At 37.9% G+C, this 27,520-nt stretch overlaps 1 protein-coding gene across 7 annotated transcripts in view; it reads left to right on the plus strand.

Annotated features, from left to right (window-relative positions):
* Positions 1–27,520, plus strand: part of spegb (striated muscle enriched protein kinase b) — an 89,135-nt gene that overhangs the window by 40,706 nt on the left and 20,909 nt on the right. For 3 of the 7 annotated variants that reach the window (XM_047814845.1, XM_047814848.1, XM_047814852.1), the window contains 16 exons: positions 2,523–2,621; positions 6,795–6,906; positions 10,102–11,690; positions 12,287–12,430; positions 13,018–13,200; positions 17,171–17,352; positions 17,522–17,610; positions 17,777–17,952; positions 21,235–21,495; positions 21,811–21,969; positions 22,055–22,244; positions 23,527–23,756; positions 23,984–24,103; positions 25,334–25,438; positions 26,373–26,579; positions 26,662–26,785. In XM_047814845.1, coding sequence (XP_047670801.1) covers positions 2,523–2,621; positions 6,795–6,906; positions 10,102–11,690; positions 12,287–12,430; positions 13,018–13,200; positions 17,171–17,352; positions 17,522–17,610; positions 17,777–17,952; positions 21,235–21,495; positions 21,811–21,969; positions 22,055–22,244; positions 23,527–23,756; positions 23,984–24,103; positions 25,334–25,438; positions 26,373–26,579; positions 26,662–26,785 — 3,970 coding nt within the window. Of the gene's footprint in view, positions 1–1,788; positions 1,824–2,522; positions 2,622–6,794; positions 6,907–10,101; positions 11,691–12,286; positions 12,431–13,017; positions 13,201–17,170; positions 17,353–17,521; positions 17,611–17,776; positions 17,953–21,234; positions 21,496–21,810; positions 21,970–22,054; positions 22,245–23,526; positions 23,757–23,983; positions 24,104–25,333; positions 25,439–26,372; positions 26,580–26,661; positions 26,786–27,520 lie in introns of all 7 variants that reach the window. The other 4 variants (XM_047814846.1, XM_047814849.1, XM_047814847.1 and 1 more) reach the window with 2 other exon arrangements.

Raw genomic sequence — 27,520 nt, forward strand, 5'->3', positions numbered from 1 at the left:
TAGTATATATTTAAGATCAAGCTCAAAGTCTAACTATAATGACATTGACTCCAAAATATTATCACACTCATACAATCTTTTTACTAAAAGGAATGATAATCAATAGAAAGAAGTGAAATCCGAATAGAGTATCGAGTCTTGCATATCAAGCAAGTCTTCCTCATCTTCTTCTTCTTCTTCTTCTTCTTCTTCTTCTTCTTCTTCTTCTTCTTCTTCTTCTTCTTCTTCTTCTTCTTCTTCTTCTTCAGTTGAAGGTTTTACAATAAACTGTGATATATGAGCACAGACACCCGAACGAATATTTAATAGTGCTAGAAAGCCTCTATTTAACCGTCTGTCATTACGCACCATTATACTACAGATACACAGCAGATAACGAGACGATTCAGAATAATTCAGTCTTCTTCCTACCAAAATGAGCTTCACTATGTACAGTATACAGTTTCTCCAGCAAGCATCCTTCATCTCATTGCTGACCATGTTTGTGTTATTTTATGAAATGTCACAGAATTTGATTGATGTTTTATGTATTTTTAATAAATCTGTTTTTGGTTGGATTGAATTATCATTTTTCATTTGTGTTGTATGTGATGTTATGGGGATGGGATTATTATGTTAGTGCATCTGTGGTGTCTGTGTTTGTGTGTGTGTGTGTGTGTGTGTGAGAGAGAGAGAGAGAGAGAGAGAGAGAGAGAGAGAGAGAGAGAGAGAGAGAGAGAGACGAAGAGAGTAAGGAGAGAAAGGAGAGAGAGACAGAGATAGATACCGCTAGAATTCTATAGAGATCGCGGAAGCGCACTCTCCTCTAACCGCTCGCTCTCATCTAATTCTATCCCATCTCTCCTCCGTTATCTGTCTCTCTCTCTCCACCTCTCGCTCCTCTCTCTCCTCTCTCTTCGTTCGCTCTCTCCTCTCTCTTCTTCTCTCTTGCCCTGCTCTCTCTATCCTCTCTCTTCTCCTCTCTTCTCTTCTCTCTCTCTCTCTCGTCTACTCTCTCTGCTTACTCTCGTCTCTCATCAGACCTCTGAGAGAGGCAGCCATGCAATGTAGAAAATTCTGGCATCTGTGAGAGAAAGCTCTGATTAAGTGAAAACTGACAATACCTCAATTTAGCTGACACATACGCGGCTGAAATAATAACGAATTCTGAATAATTTTGCACAATGACTTGCATGTTATCTGCTCTCAGACTCTTTGCTCCTTTAAAGCTCATGGTATTGGAACGATTCTTCTAAAACTTTATAGGAGACAATAAAAGCACAGTAGCAGTTTATTATTTTGTCGTATGTGCTCTCAGCGTACACAGACAGTGTTGCAGGCGATGATTGACTAACACTGCACTACATTGTGGTCTTTTCCTTTGAAATACCTCATCATGAAGTGGATGTTTGAGTAGAAATGCTTTATCATTTACAAGACAAATGTGTGTATTAGGAGGACTGGAATGATGAATGTGTCACTTTTTAGTCATATTTCTGAAGCGTGATTTGAACAACATCCCCACTTCCTACTGGGAGATGTTTGTAAAAGATGAGCCTCCCTATGCAATATAAACCAAACTAAGAAATGTTGCAAATGATGCAAACTCCTACGTGTCAGCATGAAGGCGATCGGTGACAAGAGTTGTTAGGAAATAAATGCATGTTCAGCACTTTTTTTGTAAATAAATAAATAAATAAATAAATAATCAGGGATTGGGAGTGTGTGTAACTGATTCACTGGGGGTGGGAATGGTTTCTATAGTAACAGTGCATTCCTGTTTTCCTCTCCTCTCTGCCGCTACGGAAGCGAAGTATTTCGCTCGTGCAGGAAACAGAGTTATGGTAATGCCTTTTTCTCACTTTTGCACCTTTTTAAACCTTCTGTCTCATTGTAGGTGTTTGTCCATTGTATCCTTTCATTACGTCACTCGGTTGCTAATGAGGACCTGTTTTTTTTATATACATACATACATACATACATACATACATACATACATACATACATACATACATACATACATACATACATACATACATACATACATACATACATACACACACACACATACATACATACATACATACACACACACACATACATACAAACATACATACATACACATACATACATACACACACACATACATACACACACACACACATACATACATACATACATACATACATACATACACATACATACACACACACATACATACACACATACACATACACACACACACACACACACACACACACACACACACACACACACACACACACACACACACACACACACACACACACATACATGCATGTCACTTTGGAAATTCATTCTGTTCATTATTTGGTTCTGTTCTATGTTCCTCTTGCTAAACTATGAAAACATATAGAGAAATCTCACACAGGAACACAAAGCAGCCTCAGCTGTGCAGTTAATTTTATTTGTTGGAGCTATTTTCCTGCTTGATTGCAGTCATCATTTCAGACTGGCAGGTTTTAGATTTCATTGTGATTGGCTTGTTTTTTTTCACCCCGCAGACTCTGAAACCACGGAGGACGAAGCAGCCGATCCTCGGATGGAGACCAAAGACGGAGGCAGAGGCGATCCAGATGAGACCTCCCAGCGGGTCCCTGCAGGTAATTACACCCTTTTTCCCAACAGCATTGTTCAGTTCTGTTCTTCACACACAGCCCACCTCATAGCACCTCTTCAAATCACAATAGACACACACATTTATCATTTATTAAATTTTTTATTTAGCCTTTAATTTAACCTGATAAGTCATTACAAATACAGATTCTTATTTGCAATACCCAGCCTGGAAAACAGCAAATGTACTTAAATGGGATTTAAAGCAAACAAACAAAAAGGAAGGGGAAAATATGACATATTTCGAACAAAATAAAAATAAACAGACTGAAAAACAAAAGCAGCTTCGCACAAGAAAAAGAAATGCATAACAATCAAGTACACACATGAATTTCTTCTATGTTCATTGTGAGATCTTCACAGTTTGTCACATTTTCAGGGAGAAATTCAATGTCATTTATCTATTTTGATCTGTTGTCCGGTCGCTGTTCCTGCTTTATTCACTTTGTCATCTTATTTACTTCACTATTTTATGTTTTATCTCAGAGCCAAAAATATGACTTGCTGAGATTGAAAATCTTATAAATTGTATTTTTTTTTTTATCTCCCTGCTTGGCGTTAGATGTGTTAGCCTCAATCGATCTTCTCCGCACACTTAGATTAACCCACAGAATCCTTAAAACCCTAAAGCAATATAAAATATCCAAGACATCACTGTGTCTCACACATGCCTCAAAAACCTAGACTGAGTTATTCATGCTGCATTTCCATAGTCTGGAACTGAATCAAAAAGTTATTCCCACAAGAAATAACTATAATTTTTATGCTAAACTTTGCTGATTGATTGTTTAGTGTAGAATAAAATAGTGTGTGTTAAAATATTAATAGTTGAATAATTTTTTTTTAGCTATCTGTTTTTTAGCTATCTGTTTGAGCTGTAACAGATTTGAGGTTTGGCTAGTTTTTTAATATTCTTACTAAGATATCAGTAACAATAATAATGATGATCGTTATGACTCGCTTTTTCAAATAAGGTCTAGCTTTGAGCTTTGGATTGTTCTCTCACTACAAATGAACCAGCCTTTCGGAGATCATTTGATTATACTGAAACTTGTGAATGAAGAAAACATGAAAAAAAAGTCCAACTTTGTCAAAAACATTATTTTTTAACTCTATAGTTTACATATGTATTTGTATCCATATCTCATATTCACAGACATGCTGTATTCTTGAATCTGTTTGGTTGTTGATTCATTTTCTACAACAGAGGCTCAGATATTTGTTCTGGCTTAAGACAAAATCACAGGTTAATATTAATGCGCTCATTCTAATATGATATCGTTTCTATAGTAACTGCTAATTCACAAGGATTTGTCTGGCAGACGCTTAAATATTGAACACATAAGAGGTTGGTTTTCTAAAGTGTTTAAATTGTTTAAGAATTTAAAATGAGTAAATGTTGCAGTATTTTAGAAGCTGGTGCTATATAGACATTTGTTTAACACATTAAAGAAGTCTTTAAAAAAGGTTTAAAAAAAAAAACCTTCAGTTTTCAGGACTTTTCTTAGATAGGTGATGGGCATTAATTTTTTTTTGGTCTTATTTGGTCTAACTTCAGGGTTGAGGCTGGTAAGGGAAGTCTTTTAAGTGACAACAGGAGCTACCGTCTTTTGCAGAAATTCCAAAAGAATAACATTTAGATGATGTACGTATACATTAAATGTAACTACAGTATACAGTACACTAATACTGTATATAATGGTGGTGAATTGCTGTGGTATAAGCGAAATAAAACACTCCATATTGGTTGATTAGTTACTTATGTCAGCGCACCCTGTTGTGTTTTATTCTTTACTTAGTCTTTAATATCTGCATTCCAGTACAAATCAGTTACAGCATAAAAATACCTATATTTTTGGCAAATTCTTAAATCAACCACCTCTTAAATCTCAGCAGGTGCAGAGGTATCCGGCTTCTCTGCGATCTGTAACGTTTTTAACAGACTTATACTGCTGATACCAACAGTGTTAATCTCAAAAGAGAAAGAGTGCTTACATGTTTACGAGGACAGCAGTAAGAAGCAAGAAGCTTATTCTGCCATTCTTTTCAGTCACTTCGCAGGATCTTGGCAGTGGCACTTTCTGCTGTCATTGTACGTTATGAGAAAAGCTTTCCCAGCAGCCCCCGGTGAGAGGAAGTGGGTGTACATTTGGGGCTCTTTCAGATGGAGGGAAATGTATTTATTACATTACAGTATTAAAGGGAAAAAAATTGCATTCTCAAACCAAAATAAAATAGGTCATGGATACAGTAGATACTTTTTATCTGTATTTCTATGCAAGCTGGTGAATTGTAGTATATAATCAGGTATGTTTTTTTAGTAAACAATTACATTAGATTTGTTCTTTTTCTGACAAATGGCTTTCATCTAGTAAGCACAATATTGAGTGATGGGCTGTATTGTCTCCACACTATCTAACACCGACTGCTATGAAAACTGCCTCTCAAGCCTGTCTCGATAATGAACACCCACAATTTACAGGCAAAGAAATATGAAGGGAATAAACGTGTCATGCATTGAGATTTCCTGTGGAGTGATGCATATCGGATTGATTTGATGCATTAGGATGGTGGATCGGTGGGTGGAGGCTTTGTCTCTGTGAATATGAAGGATGTTTGCCCTTTAAATTGCTCCCGTTTTTGCCTGCATCAAGCTGCATCTGCCCACCGCAACGAACCAGGCTGTGAGAGAACCGATTCCTGTTGAGGGCACGCAGTCTCCCACAGAGCCTGCTGGAAATGTCATGCACCTGGTTGTCACTGCCTCAAATTGCATGTAATCCAAGCAATCCAATTCTCAGGGATTAGATAAAATGACATAGCCTAGTTTGGATTAAATGCCATTTTCTTATTGGTCCTAAGCAGGCATCTAAGCAGGCATAAAAGGCTTTTATTGCTGGTGTCGTTATAATAAACTAGAGTGTATTCAAATTGTTAAAATTGCTACCATTGAATATTTGCATATTATATCTTTCCATTTTCATGCAAAATACCTTGAGTCTTTCACTGGAGGCCGGAATTAAGATATACCACAATTTAATTGTATACTACAGTGATAAAAGAAGATTTCTCAGTCAATAGTTACATCGCTGCTCCATATTTAAACCTAACACAGTCACATTTTAAACTGCCAATCTGCAATTATATAAGGACACGGGTCCATGCAGTAAACTGGAAAGTTAAATGAGTCGATTTAAAACTTTTAAGACATTTAATAATATAGCAGTTTAGCAGCTTAATGTGTTTGCTAACATAATGCTATTACATTTATTTATACTACAAAATAGTGAATGTACAGTATGCGGTTCTGTGATTAAAATGCAATGAAGCATCAAGGTGAACAAGCCAGAAAAACAGTACAGTAAGGATCCTGCAAGATAGCCAAAGAATATCTTTTAATTTGACATACGTGGGTGAAAATACATTAAACAAGAATAAATACTGAATTAGTAGTGCCTATGAAAAGATTTGTGAAGGTGAGATAATTGCCAAAACAAATACAGTAAGTTTCTAATTAGCCACAATTACTAATTAATTTTCTTCTGTTAAATTCTTAATTGTTAAATAGTTTCCTGCAGAGGTTATGTTTAGTTGTTTTCACTTGAACACAATTTGACCAGGGCTTCCAGAATGGTTGCATACAACATAATAAATGATAAATAACTGACTGAGAAATAGATCTCACTATCCTCTGCCATGGCCATAATTATTAAATAATGGTTGAACTTAATAATAAGGATTGACAAGCTGTGTTGCTGTTAACTGTTGGGATAACTGTAGGGTGTATTATTGTTACGATTCCAATGGTTCCGATAAAATGAAAAAGAGTTTTATTCATTACATACTTAAACTATATGCCAACAATTTTAAATTTCTACCCAGTTAAACAAAAAAAAACCACCACCAACAACAACAACATAAAAAATACAGCTTGTCTTGTTACAGAGAAATAACTCAAAAACAAATAAGGTAAAAGCATCATGCAAACTGTCACACAGATCACAATATGATCTCCTGTTAAAACTATATTCTATTGGAATGAGCATCTAATTTAAACTACAGTTCAGTAAGAATCCACATTCAGCAGCTCTGTGACATAAAACGTAAAGAGATTTAGGTTTTTTAAAGCACTTTTTTCTTCTATTATATTACTTCTGCAGGTGAGCGGATGATGGATGTGGCATCAGGTGCGAGTGGCCATGGTGAAAACACAGTGGTGGAGAGAGAGATGCAGTCCCTGGGATCAAGAGCAGCGGGGCCACAGGCCGCCAGGCAAGGCACCGGCCGGGAACCAACGGCCACCCACATCAGGCACCTAGGGGTCGAGCCGCTGATCCGGGCATCTCGAGCCAATCTGTCCCGCCCAGTGTGGGGGTCCGAGGAAAGTGTGTCTTTAGCTAGCGATTACTATGGTAGCACATTCAGTCTCTATAGAGGAAGGACTTTTTCTATTCCCCTGTAATTCAAAGCATTCCCATGAGCAAATGATTAAACTATTCATAAATCCAGCAGCCCACAAAATTAACAGCAAATAATAATATTTTAAACATACAATTCTGCAAAACATCCATAGACAGCCCAGTTTCTCAGCCCTTGTGCCACAGAAGGCCTTCGCTGTGACATGACTGTGTGTGCTGTGGAGGTGACACAGACCAGAGCCTAGGGTGTGACCTCTTAATTTCTTTCCTTGATTTGTCTATAGGGGAGAGAGAGAGAGAGAGAGAGAGAGAGAGAGAGAGAGAGAGAGAGAGAGAGAGAGAGAGAGAGAGAGAGAGAGAGAGAGAGAGAGAGAGAGAGAGAGAGAGAGAGAGAGAGAGAGAGAGAGAGAGAGAGAGAATGAGAATGAAGGCTCTTCACATTTGGATGATGTACAGATCAGCCCACTGTGAGATAGCAGCATGAGCTGCCAAACCAATTACAATTAGATGTGACTCATTCACAGGTGGAGGTTCAGTAAACTGAAACAATGACAATGTAGGAAAGAGCAGATATAGCAGAGATGCAAGCCAAGTACACTGAGGCTGTTTTGTTTTTCAGCTGCAAATCTCACCCTTATGTAATTCCAAAAGTGTTGCTAGGAAAGTGGGAAAGCAGAGCTGTTGAGAACAATTCATTCTGCATGTGGGTGCTTGATCAATTTGCAGTTGTTATATGATGCATAGAATAAAAAGAAAGAGAAAGAAAGAAGAAAGACAGGATTTTCTGATTCTGTCCCTCCTCCTCAGCACCATCCACACAGCCATGTTAGAGCTAGGGCCAACAATACATGCAATAGCACCTAGAATTCTGAATATTCATGACAAATGCCAAGAACAATTAAACATCATGCCCCATTTAATGGCCAGAATAATATTTTCAGTAAATATGTAAATTTCATCACAGTACATTAACATTTAGAGCTTTGGCTATACTGTCTAGTAAGATCTGAGCAATTGAACTCCAGTCTCATGCTCATCTTTTAGTTTCTGTTATACACATTTGCGTATATCTCATTTTTCATCTCTCCATTTCTTTCATGGAGCATGTTGGCTGTTTAAGAAAGTGAACCGATGATGGCTGGCTGGTCATGTATAATCCTGTGTCAGGTCTGTGCATTGTATGTGCCAGCTATGTGGCAGCCGACATCCTATAAGGAAGTTACGTGACCTTTTCTTGTTGGCCAGCGCACAAATGTTAAAGTGAAATATTAGAAATATTATAATAGCCCCTAAAAAAGAAAGAATATGGTGTATTTGTCGTTACATTTACAATTCAGGTCAAATTAGTAAAATGTCTGGGATACAGTTTTTAGCATTTCCATTTTCATCACATTAGACTGTAGCTCAATACAGAAGAAAATCAAATTGCTTTCGCAAAAATAAAAAAAGGACATTAGATTAAATTAACTACCACCTCCCTTGCCCACAATTACTGCCTTTTCTGTGCCTCATCTAGAATTATTTTCTTTTAGTTCATACTTTCCTTTGACCCCCATTTCTATGTGTATTTTCTATTTTTGCCTATTTTCAATTTTATTTTTTTACCTCCACAACAATAGATGCAAAATAAAATGAAACTGTGGCTGTTGCTATTATTTGCATCATATTGTTTGTGCGAGGTACCATCGGCCCTTTTAGGTTCTCTGATTTCTCTGCATGCATTTTGTTGAAGAATTGCTTTAGCATGACTCCTTGCATGAAAATATTAATGCAAACGGATATATATGGATTCTTCATTTTATATAGCAACTGAGTAATTATTTTGATTTTTTATATTAGACAATAAAGCACAAAAGAATAGATGCATTGCCAAAACATATAGTCATCGTCATCATAACACTGTAAATTTGATATCTGAAATAAAGCTTTAAATGGAAAACCAAATCTTGGTAATTTGCCTTTTTCGTTTATTAGTAATTTAATATAGTCATTGGCCTGTAGTTTCAAATTTACTGAAAACAAGGAATATTTTCCAAACAGCTTGAGTGGCTAGGGGCAATTACTAATTGCTGGATTTTTCATGGTGCACTAACACAACCCATTATTAAAGAGCATTCAAGTGTTATTTTTCCAAATTCTTGCACGGTCATGTTCCTTTGCATGGTTTTGACACTGGTTGGGTGATGTTCATGCAGTCCTTTACACTGGATCTCATACAGAAGTATGTCTAAACATCTGCAGGCTGGGAAGGAAGCCTGTGGATAAAAACAACAACAACAACAAAAAAAAACATTTACTGTAAGTCTGTTTTCACCCAGTCAGGTGACAGTGGCTATGAATGTGCTATGTATAGAGGGGTCATTTTCATGTCTTCACTCTGTATTGTTCATTCATAAATCATTCTAATTATTTCAGTTCTTATTCTATATAACAATTTGCAACCTTTCCTTCTCAGCTATGGCAGTGAAATGTGACCTACAGATGTGTATTTCCAGTCATATATGGTGGTCTAGTCCAGTGTTTTTGGAAGGAATTGGCTAGTAGGCTTCAGAGAAATTGGCTTGACCAATCCTACACATTTAGGTGTATTGTAAATTGCAGTGAATTTATTTAATTTGGTTCTACTGTGATGAAAGATAACTCACTGTTTTTGGGCAGAGTGAAACTTGGTCTTGACTGTCACCCCAAGACCAATGTAAAAGGCATTCCTATTCTTTATTTTTTAACTTTCACTCTCAAGTTTTACCCAAACTTTATACAGAAACTATAGTAGGTCTGATTACTGGGTACTTGATATAGATAGCATTGTTTGTTTCTTTGCCCCACTTATAATTGGGACATTTCAAAAGTTAAACCCCATTATTGCCACTCAAGACAAACACACAGAGACACTGAAATATGCAAGCCTTCACAAATTTCCAGTCACATACATTCTATTCACAAGACAAAGTGCCTCTCTGGCCCCCTGTCCTCTTCCAAATAGCTGGGCTCATCCCCCTTATTGAACCAATAGTCTAACAGAACATTTCCGTTAATCGCCTTCTTTCAGGAGCCAATCTGAGGAGGTTTTGAGGGAATCTCCCCCACAAGTTCTCTCTCCCCCTTCCCCTAAAATAATCCGTTCATCCACCTCTCCCATGCTTGGCCGATCTGGCTCAGGCCCCCCAACACCCCTGACCCCACGCAAGAAAGCTGTTGTGCCAAGTGAATACCAAGACACGGTACCCGGAGAGTTCGAGGAGAAGATTAAACAACCCAAGTCTTCAGCCATGTCCCAGAGTAGTGCTCAGGACTCTCGTCCCCAGACCCCTGTCAGTGACTACTCACGGAAAGACTTGACCCCCCGTCCTTCTCCTAAACTAATACGGCCTAGTTCGAAGATCTTTGAAAGGGTGAGAGTTTTTGAAGAGCGCAGAAGAAGCATTGACAATCCTGAGGGGTCAATCTCTGGACGCTCTTGGGCTGGGTTTAACAGAGCTCCTTCCATTGACTCTGATGACGGAGGGAGTCGTCTAGGAATCTCAAGAGAAAGTTCCAAGGAGGATCTCCATGAAGCTTTGAAGGCAGATGCAGAGCAGAGAAGATCTATGTTTAGGCAGAGAGCTGCTTCTCTGGAGGACAGGCCTCGTTACTCCCAGAAAGTGCAAGATATTGAGCACAAGTTCACAGAGGAACTCCAGCGAATCAAAAAGCTTGTGGGGAAACCACATATGAAGAAGTCCTTCTCAACTGAACAGCTATCCACAATTCACAGGGGCAGGCAGCCCATCAGAAAACTGGAGCCCATCCCACCTCAGGTGATTCAAAAGCTACAGGACCGGGAGCGTGCTAAGCAAGAGCAAGAAGAGCAAGAGAATAGTATGAAAGAACAACCCAAAGACAAATCAACACAGGTTCAGCAACAGGAATCATTGTTACAGGATCAGGTTGGACGAGAGAGGTCACCCATGACAACTAAAACGTTTAAGGAAAAGGCAGGGGAATCGTCACCTCCAGAATGTATGCCACCATCTGAATTACCTGGACAAAAGTCTCCAAGACGAATGGGTGGACCTAGTCCAGTTGCTGAAACCCCTCCAAGATCTCCAGTTGTGGAAATTGCCTCTGAGACCAATGAACACCCACACTCACCTCGCAGAACAGAAGCGGAGTCACCATCTAGAAATGTCCTGGAGATGACATTACGCAAGGTGGAACCGAGACCTGCAAGCCCACTTGTTAAGAGAGTAGGTCAAGTCCAAGAAGTCACCCCAGTCCACATAGTGGATGAAACTGTCAATAGAAAAACACCCATAGAGATCACTCTGAGAAAGCTGGACAGAAGACCTGAAAGTCCTCTAGTGCAGAATGAAATCAGTGCAGTACAAGAGTGTCCTGTCCAGGCACCACCTCTTAAACCACCAAGGGTTTCACCCGCCTCCTCTAAAGAAGAGAAGATGGTGATAGATGTGACTCCTCTAGCACCAGCACTAAAGGTCACTATCCCACAAATTATTGTTGAAGAGGAGCCAATGGAAACAGAAACTTCTGTACCTGCACACAATGATAAAACAAGCAACAATGCCACTTCCAAAGAGGAAAAACCTCAAAGAGTGAGAGGAAGGGGACGAAAACAAAGGCCGATGTCCCCTGAATTAGGTGGGTGTGTTGTGTTTATTCATGAATGATTTCTATTTTTCAAAATAATTTCTTTACAATTGTTTGTGGTTTAAAATAATAAATATCTTATCATTCATGGTTTTGTTCTCCAGTTACAACCCTCTATTCAGACCAAAACAAAGTGATAATGACAAAGGAATTTTTATTAACATCCTCAACAAGTCCTGTCAATTGGACAGTGGTTACTTTATGCTACTGGACTAACCAGGAACAGTTCTTGGATATGGATCAGAATCATTGTATTACAAGCACTGTCCAAAATGTAATGTTAAAAGATGAATGAAAGCCCCTGTAAATTGTGACTTTAATTAGCTGTAGCCTAGCATACCTAAAGTGCACTTAGCAGCAGACTAATGGAAAAATATTGTGCTTAGGGCAGTGGTGGTGCAGTAGTTATGGTTTGGACTGATCTGACTATGGTTGTAAATTAAAATTTGTGTACCTCCCTTCAAAAAAAGCCCTTGATAAAGTCACCTATGTTAAAATTGTCTGTCAAATGAATATACATATATATTCATATGTATGTATATATATGGATAACATATGCATGCCTATTGTCATGCTTACTTTTGCAGAGTCTTCTGACGACTCCTATGTGTCAGCGGAAGAAGACCCTCTAGAGGCCCCACTATTTGAGTTTCCTCTTCAAGACACAATAGCATCCTCTGGTGCTGAGGTTTTGCTGAAGTGCATTATTGCTGGCAATCCTCTCCCTGAAGGCAAGTTCTTCCTGTTAACCTTTTGGACAGAACCAAAAAACAAAACAAAAAAAGAACAAATTGAATGTATGACATGACTACAGGCTGTTTAATTCCATATGTACATTTAGAATTGAGTTGCAGACACTGAGTGTTATACAGTCATGGTCAATGTAAAAGAACAGAGCAAAATAAGATTAATGCAGGGGTGGCCAACCAGTCAAAGACTAAGAGCCACATTTTTTACTGTGTTACTGCAAAGAGCCACATCATACACATGGGCACACTTGAACATCACCTTTTTTCCCTGCCATTTTGAGAGCGAACTCGACACAAATTGTTTACTCAAATGATCTTGCTCCTACTGGGAAACTTTGAGGTATTTTCATCCCACTCACATGCGCGTTTGACGAAAATACCGTATTGAACTCAAGTGAAGCGAACACGCACATTAAAAAGACACAAATACAAACTTCGGTATGAACGTAAGAGCCGCATGCAGCTTGGGAGCCGTGGGTGCCACCCCTGGATTAATGTCTTATCCTTACTAAAACTATGCCAGTCACTGAATGAAAAAAGGCTTACATGCATGAGTTTTTAATATCTAGTGACATGGATGCAGAACAACGTGGAAATTAAGAACAGTCCCACACACGTGGTAAAAGTGGAGGGAGAAAGGCACTCTCTACTCATCAAATGGCCAAAACCATGTGATGGTGGCACATACACTGTAACAGCCACAAATGAAGTGGGCAAGGCTTCCTGCAGCGCCACCCTCTTTATCAAACAAGGTGAGTGTTTACTTTTAGGCAGCCTGCCAGGGCTGTCAAGAATAATGTGTCATTCATTGAAGTTGTGTTTTCTGATGCCAAGGCCGATTCGTTATTCTAAACTAAATTCTTCATTCTGGCGTGACTTGTCCAGAACATTACATTATTACAAGCCCTTTTTCTGACATTAGCCTGAAGTCAGATATCTCATCACTAATATATTTAGAAAGTCTGATGTGTATTGAGTGCCCGACGGAGAAACATGCCAGCTTTAATCCATTTTTCAGGTCTTTCGAAATACATTCTAAAAGAAATTTAGCTTTTTCATTTTACTTTCTTGCCCTCCCTTGCACTTTCCTGTGTATTCATGGAAAAGACTATTTGAAAGGCAGAGAAAGATGACATACCATTACATCATTGATCCACAGAGTTCAGTACTTTCTATATTCCAAGCTGAGGGGGAGGCATTTTGGAGGGTGATGTGGGGAATTTTAGCACCTCTGGTTATTTCAGTGGGTTTAAAGGACGAAGCAGTGAATCATTTCACCATCCTACATTCCTACAGGTCTGGGTTAGCAGCTCAGTGCTGGTGATAAACTCATCCCTGGAGGGAGTTGGTTACTAATTTAGATTAAATGCTTTCCTGTTTATCTTCCTACCGACACTTTCAATTTAAGTAAGCCCTTTGCTTTCTTTAGCCTTATATCTGAATCTCTCTTGCAACCTCTCCTTCTCTCCCCTCAATCTCTAACCTGAGCTTCAAAGCAATAGTTACCATAGCAACCATAGCATCTAGCAGACTGTTGTCTGAAGATTGCACAACCACACCCAGTGTATTTTATTTTTTAATCAAGCACTCGGTTTATTTCTGTTTGTGTTCTCTTCATTTGGTATCGTGTTGGTGTAGATTTAATAGAAATGCACACAAGCAATCTCCAGAACTCATTTAACCTGGATGTTCAAACGCTTCGTCTGACGCAAACAAGCTGCCACAGCACTTTGCAGTAACTCTCATTACAAAGCGCTGTCTAAATGACATCTGCACTCATTCCTCATTAATTTACTAAAGCATAGCTGTCTGGAATTCATTATATAACTTTTAAGATGCATTTGCAGTGTTCGTAATAAAAGGTGGTGCTTAAAGGTAAACCATTTCACCAATAAAAGTAAATGCGTATGGAAATAGATTTGAGATGGAATGAAATTCTCAGGAAATGTGTCAGGACCATCTACATAATGATTCTGCATGAGCAGAGTTAAAATACAATTCATCTATCTGCCTATTAAAATTCAACTTTCATTCTCTGACACAGTCATTTGTATATCAATCCCATTTTGAATAATAGCCTGAAGGACGATTTACATAAAATCAGGCAATTTAGGGCTAGAATCTCATCTGCAATGTGTTACTGCTGAAATCTTATTTGCATTTTACTTATTATTATTATTATTATTATTATTATTATTATTATTATTATTATTATTATTATTATTATTATTAGTTGTTGTTGTTGTTGTTGTTGTTGTTGTCTCTTGATGAACTAATAATGATCTAAGATTAATATTGCAATAAAGGCTCCATTTTCTTACTAGTAAAATTGACACCTAAGGAAATTACAGGTGAAATTAAACATTTTTTTTAAAACAGTAGTATAAATTTAATAAAATGGCACCATACTGCCACTGCTAGGACCGAACCTCATACTGTAATGTATAAATAGGATGGTTGCTATGAGAGACATGGTACTGTATATCTGTCTTTAATGGGAGCCAGGAGGAGCTGTGCATGTATAGTGCATTTGTGTGTGCATTGCTGCTTGGAAGAACCTCTACAATTGATTCTTAAAATGAAGACATTCGTAAAAAAAGAATAATTGCTATAAATGGTGACTAGATTTAACAACAGCATAGCATTCTTCTGGCCACCAGAGGCACAGGTAAGTGTAAGACAGTTCTAAAACTAAATGTCATATTAAAGTATGTTAAAATCACGAAATTGGTAGAATACTCAGTTGTAGGTATTGCATTGTACTGGTTTTTGCTTGTATCTTTTTTGTTTTGATCATTTTTGTCATTGTGTGTTTATTGTTGGTAAAGGTAATATTTCAGTAGTAAGTGTTTGGGTGTTTCTAGCTTAGGAGTGGTAATCACATGCTGGTTGCTGTAATTTACACTGTGCATGAGGTGGGAAGCAGAACCCTGTATGTGTTGTCAATTTATTCCCACTTCAAGCTGACAGTATCTGCTCTGAAACCAGCAGCATGGGCTTTCTGACAGTAAAACCACTTCACTCATTTTTGGCACTGGTTTGCCAATTAAATTAATCAACTTGCTTATTATTCTCTTGAACATGGTCGTTTATAAAGTGTAGGCCAGAGATAAGAAGGTAGCAATGGTTTTACAATTTTTTAAACTATTTTAAAATGAAGCCAGTTTTTCACCAATTTACAAGACTTTCACTGAGAAGAAGTTTTGCTGTTTTTTTCTAAACATTCCTCTGGTTTGTAGAACTGACATTTGACAATTTATTTACAGCAGAACCGCTGAAATTGAAAATCACGTGTATATGTACAGTATAGAAAAAAATCCTTACCAAATTAGGAACCAGTTAACTGTATGATATTACTGCATGAAATTAAGCCTTTATGCTTAATGGTATGGTATTAAATATTTCACTGCCCATTATATGTTCTTTATTTGCAGCAAACAAAATAATAGCAATTTCTGCAACTAATTACTGTAATTACTGCATCTGAAATACAAATCCTTGTATAGTGGCCACTAAACTGCCACTCCTGGGCCCCTGAGCAAGGCCCTTGGCCCTCGATTGCCCAGCTGTTTAAGCTCTACATGTGGTCTTCTGCCAAATGCCATAAATACAAATACATTTTAATTTAACTTGTGTTTTGGGGAGACCAAAGATTTTGTATCATTATTAACACCTGCTTTACGAACAGCACAGATTTTTTAATTTAAAGGACTCGTTCGTCCAGCTCTGGTATCCATCTCCACGATGGAAATGTTACATAAAAGAAATGAGCAGAATCTCCACATCGTCACACTGAGAGATTGGATCTGGTATTACCTGGTTCATCCTTCCTCAGCTATCAACAATGCAGACTGATTGCTTTTCACTTAACGCTTCCTTCTTTTCAATTCGTCTTCTGTCGCTAAGATCAGATACAAAAGCCTGTCTAACAGCGGCAGGATAGAATCCGAGCACAATCCCTGCTAAAAAGTGAATTTTACACTTCAGTGATCTTGTGTGGCTATGAGTTTTTGTGCCTGTTAGTGGTTAGTGGATACCAGTGAGACCAAAGCAGGAGGCATTCATACAGTAAATATATTAGTTAGCATGTGTGACATGTACTTATAGTGTTATGTGAATAATGAAATATCCACATTTCATTATTCAATACAAATTCAGTACGTCTGAGGCTTCAGATTTTCAATGGATATAATGTTCGACAACACACTTTTGTTTGAGCACCATATTAGACTACGCATTAAAATTGACCATTACTTCATTTGAAGGATTCTGATACCCTGCTTTTATAAGCTTGCAAGTTTTCTCGATTTCCTCCTAAGTATTCTCCTAACTTTGATATTTCTGCTATTACCTTAAATAGACTGCAAAATATTCAGCAGCTGGAGACTTTACTCATAACAAATGTTCAGCACACATTGCCCCTGTACTTAAAGTTAAACTGGTTACCCATCATGAAGAGTTTCGCTGTCTTATACTTCTGAGCTCCTAAAGCCTCAATCCTAAATCCCAATTGACATCAGTGGATGCGTGTGTGTGTGTGTGTGTGTGTGTGTGTGTGTGTGTGTGTGTGTGTGTGTGTGTGTGTGTGTGTGTGTGTGTGTGTGTGTGTGTGTGTCACAGCTTTTTGTTTTTTACAATGACCTTGTGTTCATTCAATGTCCTATTATTATCTTGAATGTATTTTGAATAAGGACTTCTGACAGTAATGTGTCTCATCCTCAGAGCCTAGCCAAGACGCGAGAGGCAACCTTGGTGTTCCTATGGACATCAGTAGCCCCATCACGTCTGATGAGGAGTATCTCAGCCCCTTGGAAGAGGCTATGGATTTTGTAGGATCATCTTACCATGGTTCTGACCCCAGGAAGATCATAGATGCTCGGTTTAAAGAGCCCCCTGCTTTTCAGGTGAATTGTCATATTACTATAGCTTTGACAAGTTAAACAACACAGGGTTAAATGAACAAACATAAAACTCAATATTCTAGCTAGCAGTGTTATTTACTGCATTTGCTGTAGGTTGTTGTGATATATGCAGTATAAAATGTGTCCTTGTGCTATTCTATCATATTCCCAGGTTACTGTAGGAGATCAGACAGTCATGGAGGGACAGGAAGTGATCATGTCTGTGCGAATGACTGGGCAGCCCAAACCAATGCTCTACTGGTAGGTTTTGTTATTCATTATATTAATTAATTGAAAAAAAGCTATTAATAATATCAAAATATTATTGTCAAAGTGACATAAGCATGATAGTTGTTTACACAGTAATGTTTAAAAATGAGTTAAAATACTTAATATATCCTATATATTAATATCTTTTGTTTTTTAGGCTGAGGGACAGAGTAACTATAAAAACAGGTCCCAGACACATCGTCCGTGAGACAAAGGATGGCAACAGTGAGATGATAATAAAATCTGCTGTGAGGTCTGATGCTGGTGTGTACACTTGCAAGATCATCAACGAGTACGGCACCAAACAGTGCGAAGGCAAATTAGAGGTTAAAGGTGAGGTCCTTATCTTCTGTACGATATAAACACAGAATAATAATCTGTCATGATAATCACAGAAGCCATCAAGTCCTGAAAATGATGTAGTCAATCATCAGGAGCATATGTTTTTCTTAAAATAGACACCAGGAGACTGAAAAGCGTAAACAAGATCCCACAAGGTTTAAGCTATATATTAATACAGGCACATGCTAATACCTGTGGATTTGCACCATAAGTTTAAACATGTGGTACAGACCAATTGTTAGTGTGTCTGTGTGTGGGGGTGTAGAAGACCTACCTCTCACTGTGTCTGTGTTAATTACAGCCAATCTGCTCTAGGCTGTGGTGCAGTAAGGTTAAGAGCCTCTTCTCTTCCCAAACACACACTTTACATCAAATCTGCATTGAAGGGCCTCAGAATTTAATGAGGGTTTTTTCTGTCACAGTGTAATCTTATTAGAGTAATGATCATTGTATCTTCTACAGATAATTTAACGATGGTTTTCTGATGTTTCTTTCAAAAGGAACATTGTGTATTACAGATGCAAGTGTTTTCCTGACCTATGTATGAGAACAAGTATAAGTACTTGTCGATAATCTCAGGGATGCCATGGAACATTTTATTGAACTCTTTTTACGGTTCCCTGATTTAAATACTAGTCATGAAAAGAGCTCATATGGGTGTTGATGCACTTAGGCTACTAGATTTGCTATTTATACATTTACAGCATTTAGCAGACACCCTTATCCAGTGTGACTTACAACTGAGCAACTGAGGGTTAAGGGCCTTGCTCAGGGGCCCAGCAGTGGGCAGCTTGGTGGACCTGGGGGATCAAACCCATGACCTTCCGATTAGTAGCCCAACACCTTAACCACTGAGCTACCACATCCCCAGGGTATATAATTAGTATCATTAGCTGGTATTGTAAATTAAGTGCATTAGCTAGCTACATCAATTAATTTGACTCAACCAAAGCATTTGTGTACAGCTGTAAGGAAAATATGGCCAAAATTCTGTCGACACCTAAGAGTCAACCCCATTTGTGGAAATTTAGTCCCCATTTGATCTTATAATAAACTTCTGGAAAGGCTTTCCACTAGATTGTGTAGCATGCTTATGGGGATGTCACTGACTTTATTTAGTTATATTAAATAAATAATATCTAATCACACTCTCCGGTGTGACCAGTTGATGATAAGGTTCCCTTTTGAGTCTGGTTCTCTGAAGGTTTCTTTCTCATGTCCTCTCAGGGAGTTTTTCTTTGCCACCATTGCCTCTGGTTTGCTCATTAGGGATAAATATCCATTTAAATATTAAATGTTGCTTTGAGACATTGTCCATTGTTAAATGCGCTATACAAATAAAACTGAATTGAATTGAATTTGTGTTCCATTAGTCACATGATCCAGAAGAGAAACTTGCTTTGTGCACAGGAACACTGTCATGTTGGAACAGGTTTGTTCCAATTGAATCGTATGATAGGAAATCTTAAAGGCACAGCATATGAACATATTCTAGACATTTTTTTTTACGTGTTTTTAATGTTGTGGAAATACAGTAGGGGAACATATGGGTATGATGGACAAGCATTTAATATCGTTGGCTATATAGTGTATTTGTGATGAACTCGGTGCTTCTGGTTCCATTTGTTTTAGTTGGTGAGACTTGAGAGTATTCAAATGATAGTTAATAAGAGAAAAACAATTTACAATATCAAACACAAAGGATAAGTGTCAAGATGGTTTTGGGGTGCTAGAAACAAAACATTTATTTTTTTATTTTTTGTCCCTCACCATTTTCAATATTCATTATGTTCAAAATCATACAGTATTAATAAGAAATTGAAGATAAAGCTTTGGAAGTTGATCTGGTTGAACAATTGTTAAGGCAAGAAAATAAAAAATAGACCAGGTGAAAGAAGTTCAAACTTCAAATTTCAACTTAGAATTTTTCTACAAAATAAACTTGTTGATGAATGTAATTAATGTCTTTTTTTCCTCTTAATATAATGGGAATTTTTTGTATAATTGTTTTAATTGTTTGTATTTAATTTATTTATATTTGCTTGTTACATTTAAGAGAAAGTAATCTTTAGTTTTAGGTCACATGTCATTGTGGGGATAAAAACATTAGTGTAATCAGATTTATCAGAACATTCTTTGCTGTTGTTGATGGCTGAGAATAGATGTATATTTGTGTACGTGTGTGTGTGTGTGTGTGTGTGTATGTGTGTGTGTGTGTGTGTGTGCGTGCGTGAATGAGATAAATGTAAGTCACTCTGTATAAGAGCGTCTGCCCAATGCTTTACATGTAAATGTTTTAGCTTGGATTAGGACACGACGCTGTATCACACATCTGTGATGACACAACTGTCAGACTCTATATTTATAATCACACCCTCCAGTGTCACCCAAATGAGGATGAGGTTCATTTTTGAATCTGATTCCTCTAAAGGTTTCTTTCTATTCCATCTAAGGGAGTTTTTCTTCATCACAGTCACCACAGTCACCTCAGGCTTGTTCAGTGGGGATAAATACAAACACATTTAAATATAAGTCTAATATTAATCTTGATTCCTTGTATTATATTATTCTTTGTATAATAAACTTTTTGTTTTATGTTTCTTATTTTCTGTAAAGCTGCTTTGAGACAATGTCCATTGTTAAAAGCAATAGACAAATAAATTTGAATTGAACTGAATTGGATTGAATAACATTGAGGAGAAACAAATAATTTATTGCTACTTTATTATCTAACATCAATAAAATCGTATTCTAAAAAGTAGGGGTCTTTTCCTGAAAATGCAGATAGATTTCACAGAAACACTTTAAATACAAAGCAAAGTCATTAGCACAGGCTATTAGCGGACCAAATGTGCCTTGCCTCCTGGGGTAGTTGACAGTTTTCAGGCTATTAGCCAAGCTCCATTTGCTCTGACAGGAACAATCTTATATGATGTAAAATTATCTATAGACTTGCAAAGTCCATGTATTCTGCTAAGATGCATTCCAGGCTCTGTCTAAGTGTAACTGTAAGACTCTATAACTGTATCAACTTGGTTTAATTGGTGCATAAGACTTACAAACACAAGTAGGGTTAATTAGCATAAGAACATGAATGTTTTGGGGTGGTGGGAAATGACCGGAGACCCCAGAAGTTGTGAGGTGGCAAAACAACCCACTAGCACTAACTGTGGCCCACCATGCCTTACCAAAATAAACATACATTTTTAATGACCATCATAGGAAACCTACTCAATATCAAGATAACCATTACACTCTCTACTCATCTTTCAGCCGCTTCGGTAGAACCCGGCCTTGCCATAGTGCGGCCTCTCAGGGATGTCATGGTGAAGGCAGGAGAGTCAGTGCTGTTTGAATGCCATGTGATCGGACCACAGGACATGGACGTAGACTGGTTGTCGGATGGAAAGCTCATCCAGCCAGCGCTTCTAAACTGTAAGATGCACTTTGACGGGAAGAGGTGCAGACTGTTGCTCAACTCAGTGCATGAAGATGACAGTGGTACATACACCTGTAAACTGAGCACAGCCAAAGGTGAGCATCTCCAGACATGACATCATGGTGGAAAAATGGACTGATGTAACCAGACACTTATTAATCAGTTTATAAGGTTCTATAAAAGGCTGCTTTGTACCACATTTGAGTTGCTAGAGCAGTGTATTTTTTTTTTCATTTCAGTTTTTGCTGTATTAAATTAGATATTTATTAATTTGGTCACATCAAAGCACTAATCTTTGTAGTGCCATGACTTTTGAGAACTGAAACTGGTCATGTTTAGTTCTCAACAATGCCCTTCATTATCCAATTGATCTCATTATCATACTGATTATCATTGCTTGTCTTCTGTAGAGGAACTGACCTCATGTGCCCAGATGAAGGTCATTGCTTCAGTTGAGCCACTGTTTACTCGAAAGCTGGATGTGTTGGAGGTGATCGAGGGTCGAAATGCACGATTTGACTGCAAGGTCAGTGGAACGCCACCACCTGTGGTCACCTGGACTCACTTTGGTAAGAAGCTTTTTCCCCATGAGAAACTTTTATCATTTAGTCAAGCTCCTGACTAAACCTTGGACATCTCTGTTTCTTCTACTAGACAATCCATTGGTGGAAAATGAAGACATTCGCATCCTGAAGGAAGGTGGCCGGCACTCGCTGGTTATCTCCCATGTGAGCAGTGAGGATGAAGGGTTCTACACAGTGGTGGCCAAGAACAAACATGGGGATGCTGAGTGCTCAGCAGAGCTCTATGTACAGGAACCCCGACCAGCTATGTCATCTCAGATGTAAACTCTTCTTATTTACATTTATCTTGATGTTACGTAGGGGGCACGGTGGCTTAGTAGTTAGCATGTTCGCCTCACACCTCCAGGGTTGGAGGTTCGATTCCCGCCTCCGCCTTGTGTGTGCGGAGTTTGCATGTTCGCCCCGTGTCTCGGGGGTTTCCTCCGGGTACTCCGGTTTCCTCCCTTGGTCCAAAGACATGCATGTTAGGTTGATTGGCATCTCTGGAAAATTGTCCGTAGTGTGTGAGTGAATGAGAGTGTGTGTGTGTGTGTGTGTGTGTGTGTGTGTGTGTGTGTGTGTGTGTGTGTGTGTGTGTGTGTGCCCTACAATGGGTTGGCACTCTGTCCAGGATGTATCCTGCCTTGATGCCCGATGACGCCTGAGATAGGCACAGGCTCCCCATGACCCGAGAAGTTCGGATAAGTGGTAGAAAATGAATGAATGATGTTGAATACATAGAGGAATTCCCAATTAGAAACTTAATCAAATAAGAAACAAACACATTCACTCATAAATCGTTTATAGGAACATTACCGTCTCCTGAGTTTGTGTATTTATGCATAAGGAAACTAATGTGAACCTTTGGAAGTGACCAAACCAATTCATTACACACTGCATGTTATGTGCGCTCTTTCACAGTTTAGTTCTTCTACTTAAATTTTTTTTTAGCTGTCTTTGATCTTTGTCTTTTTTATTACGTGTTTAATGCATCACTTTACTAGCAGTGCAATGAATGGACTTAGCAATGAATGGGTGATTAGCATTTATGACAGGGCAGTCTTCAGCACAGAAGACTTTCCAGTTTCTCAGTCTTCTCTGTTTTGTTAACCTCAGTGATAGAAAAAAAAACAGAAAGTGGTGAGCAAACGACTGTTTTATAGCTGCTATAATGCAAGTGTTACTAGTTCACAGCTTTAACTTTAACTGTAAATCAAGGAATAAAATATTCCAGTATGTGCTGTTACTGGAAAATAATTAACTTTTGGGTGGTACCATAGAGTAATAATAATAATTTTCATGAAGCTTGCATTAGAAATGATTTTCATCAAATTGTAGGCATGGAACTCAGCAAGTCTTGTCTTTCGCATACACCAAAGGTGAATACACCTTACTGCTCAGCATTAATATTTTGTTTATGTTTATTGTTTATTGTTTATGCAAATTTGTGCTTGATTCTTCTTGTTCTTCTTATTTTTTGCTTAGTCAAATATTTACAGTTTATTCATCATGCATTGTCCCCATGCTCTGTCTGACTTTCATTCACTTTCCAATTCCCATTAGGGCTAAGTTAGAGAAGATGCCATCCATTCCTGAGGAGCCAGAGGTTCCCGAGAGCGAAGTGGAGCGCTTTACTATGCCCGACTTTGTGAAGCCACTGTACGACCTGGATGTGGTTGAGGGAAAAGAGGCCATCTTAAAGTGCAAAGTGGCCGGCCTTCCATATCCCACAATTTCTTGGTTCCACAATGGCAAGAAGATCGAAAGCACTGAGGACAGGAAGATGACGCAGTGTGAGTCATTGCAATATTTCAGTCTTCTCTATGGAGGTCAGAGCATCAAACATGAGAGTGTTAGGAGCTGAGATAGTGTGAAATATACAGTGTTCTACATGCAGGCCTGAATGTCCTTCTTAATACCATCAGGTTTCTTTTCACTTTGAAACTGCTTTAACTTTATCACTTGTAATCACTTTTAATCTCTCTTAAGTACTTCTAATGTTTTTGTTTCTCATCTGCAGTCAGAGATATCCACAGCCTTGTCATTCGCTCAGTCTGCCATGCCCATGGTGGTGTATACAAGAGTGTTATTTCCAACAAGGTGGGCAAGGCCACATGCTATGCCCATCTGTATGTAACAGGTGAGAGAAATGCTATCACTTATTTAATAGTATATGCCAGGTATATCTCATATTCCCTGTGTTTGTCTGATATACCTCTAGTTCAGTAGGATGCTACTTGGGTTGGAGGATGGCAAGGAATACTGATCAGCATAGCTTACTATTCACCGTTGTTAATCCTTTTCTACCTTTCTTAAGGATTTTTAGACCACATATAAACAATACCATAATATCAAGAACAGCCCATTTCTAGATTCAGCACAACCTTAGCTAATGAGATTACACCAATTAAACATTGATCTAAATTGTTGCTAGTCAATGAACTCATTAGGGGCTTAATGCGATACACCATCTGTATCTGCATCTAAGTGATTCATGTACATGCATCTGTATCTGTATTTTTATATTAACTTAAAGAAATCAGTTATATATATATATATATATATATATATATATATATATATATATATATATATATATATCACAAATATATATATATATATATATATATATAATAACGGCTTTCTTTAAGTTAATATAAAAAATTTTAGAATTTAGTTTTTTATATTTCCCACAATATATGAACAAAAAACTGTCGACCTTGTTAAAGTAGGCTTTATTAGACTAATATCTCAAATATCTATGCCTAATATCTTTAATTGAATAAAAACAAGTTCCCTTACCATAAGAAATTTTAAAAGTAAAACAAAAGCTGACTAAAGAATTAATTGTTAATATTAACTATCGATCAAATACTATTATTAATTAATACTATTGTTTATTTTTATCCATAATCTATGATATCTACCAGATGTTTTCCACACAGGAACAATGTCAGCTTGGTCGAAGCTTTAGCACGTTCTAGTTGAAGGAATGTTCCATACCATGTAATACTATTAAACATGCTTGGACTGATTTACAGCGAGGAAATACACTTAAGACGCAAACACCACATAAGTATAACTGTGGCCTGGATTTCTTCATCCTTTGATTATCATCTCAGAGATGAAACATCCTGGAGCTAAATCTTTTAATGAGACAGACAACCCTAAAATTTATGATGAGCCTCTCTGCATGCTCTCTGTAAAAGATAAGACTGTCATTTCATTTGAGGAATAATCCACATGTTTGGGATAATGGATGTCCTAGCCAGGGTTTTTACTTCTATTTATTTATTTATTTATTTATTTATTTATTTATTTATTTATTTATTTATTTATTTATTTATTTATTTATTTATTTTTTCTGTAGACGTTCTTCCTGATCCTCCAGATGGAGCACCTGTAATTGAGTCCATTACTGGCAAGACTGTCACTCTTAGCTGGAAGAAACCCAAACGTCTGGACCCATCAATTGGTACTCTCTCTGGAACATCTACGCTCATATGAATGTTTGCTATTATTTTAATGTTGTTGTTGCACCTTCATTAATATAGCCAACATACAGTGCCTCATCTTTAATAGATTTCTTAGATTTATATTCCATTGTTTAGATGCTAATCGTTTTTGTCTCCCTTACAGTATGTTTCTCAGAGTGACTGTGACTTTCTCAGAGTTCCCTAGTATTAAATTGCCAATAAACCTTCGTTACCTTGACTGATCATTTGTAATGGTCCAGTTCAAAAAATTATGTTTACTAATAAGCTAGTAATCTTTATTTAACTAGGATAAAAAACTCTTATAGTTTTAGTCTCTTTACAAGAGAGGGTTAGCCAAGGAGGCAGAAAAAGACACAACAATACATAAAGACACAATAATAATTAACATATTTTAAACATAACTAAACAAAAAAAGATTTGTAATAAACAATAAATATCACAGAAACAATTTCAACAAAACTGAACTCAACGTTTCTAAATGGTGACAACACTTACCTTTTAATATTTTACAATTAATGATTAGTTTGAGGCAAAAAAATACCAATTTCGTCTGGTTATTATTTTGTTTTGTAATGATGCTTCACTTTTGATTAGCACTAAGGATTCTGAATAGAATTTTAAAATTTGAGATGTTTCTACTTTTTTTTTTAAAACAAGCCATGTCTTCAGTTCACACATAAGACAAGTTAGAGTAAATAAAATACATTAAAGTCTGCAGAAACTTCTCTTAATGACCTAATGTATCTGTTGCTACTCTGACGCATCTATACATTTGTACATTTTTAACTACTCGGTTCAGTTCTCTTGATCCATGTTTGGCCGTCGGTCCACCACTTGATGACCCTTGACGTACAAACTGGCCTGACCATGAAAGGCCTGAAAATGCTGTTTTAATCTGTTTCGTGGCTCCAGATCCCAGCACCTTGATGTATGCTGTCCAGCAGCAGGCCTTGGGCTCTATACAGTGGACTATAATCGCGTCCAGCCTAAAGCAGACCTCCTACACTGTCACCTCACTATCCAAGGGTGTCCGATATGCCTTTAGGATCCTGTCAATCACCAGCAAAGCTTTTAGCAAGCCGTCTCTGGCCACAGACCCAGTACAGCTCATAGACAGAGGTAAGCGCAGACAAACATATGAGCTATATTAATGCAAGTTATTTCACTATGATGCCATTTTTTTTTATATCTTTTCCTGAAGGTCCTTATCTTAAGGAGGCCCCAGTCATTATTGACAAGCCAGACATGGTGTTTGTGGTAGAGAATCAGTCGGTCAGCATTACAGTCACTCTTAACCACGTCAATGCAGCTGTCACCTGGAAGATGTGAGTCGCCTGTTTAATTATACAAATATGCCTTGGGTCTATAAAACTACTTTTAACACGCTGCATAATAAGTCATTTCAGGTCTAAGCCAAATGAACATAAATTGGTTCCAGTGAAAGGCTTAATTGAGAGGTGCGGGTCATACCTCTGCAGGGACATTTCTATTACTCATTCAGATTTGCCTTTTTTAATGCTTCTAAATATTAACATGCCTGAGCAATAGTTTTAACTCTTTCAAGCCTCTCTTTAAAGACTTTCTACTTTTGCATGTTTTTATGTTTTGCATGATCATGTTGTCACCTCTAACAAATCCATTATCCAACCCCAGATTCAATACAACCTCAGATAATGGTCTGTCATTTAAGATTTCCCACTCCTCCATCTGTCACCACATTTTTCCCCAAACAAATAGAATTTGTGTGTATATATGTATATATATATAGGGGCAGCCGAATCCCCCCCCCCCCCTTCCACACACACACACAACTGCTCCCCGGGCACCGCAGCATAAATGGCTGCCCACTGCTCCGAGTGTGTGTTCACAGTGTGTGTGTGTTCACAGTGTGTGTGTGTTCACTGCTGTGTGTGTGCGCACATTGGAAGGGTCACCATACTTAGCCATATGTCACTTCACTTGTGTGGGGTACGGTGGCTTAGTGGTAAGCACATTTGCCTCACACCTCCAGAGTTGGGGGTTCGATTCCCGCCTCTGCCTTGTATGTGTGGAGCTTGCAT

This window comes from Tachysurus fulvidraco, chromosome 6, assembly GCF_022655615.1.
Source record: "Tachysurus fulvidraco isolate hzauxx_2018 chromosome 6, HZAU_PFXX_2.0, whole genome shotgun sequence".
Classification (NCBI taxonomy): domain Eukaryota; kingdom Metazoa; phylum Chordata; class Actinopteri; order Siluriformes; family Bagridae; genus Tachysurus; species Tachysurus fulvidraco.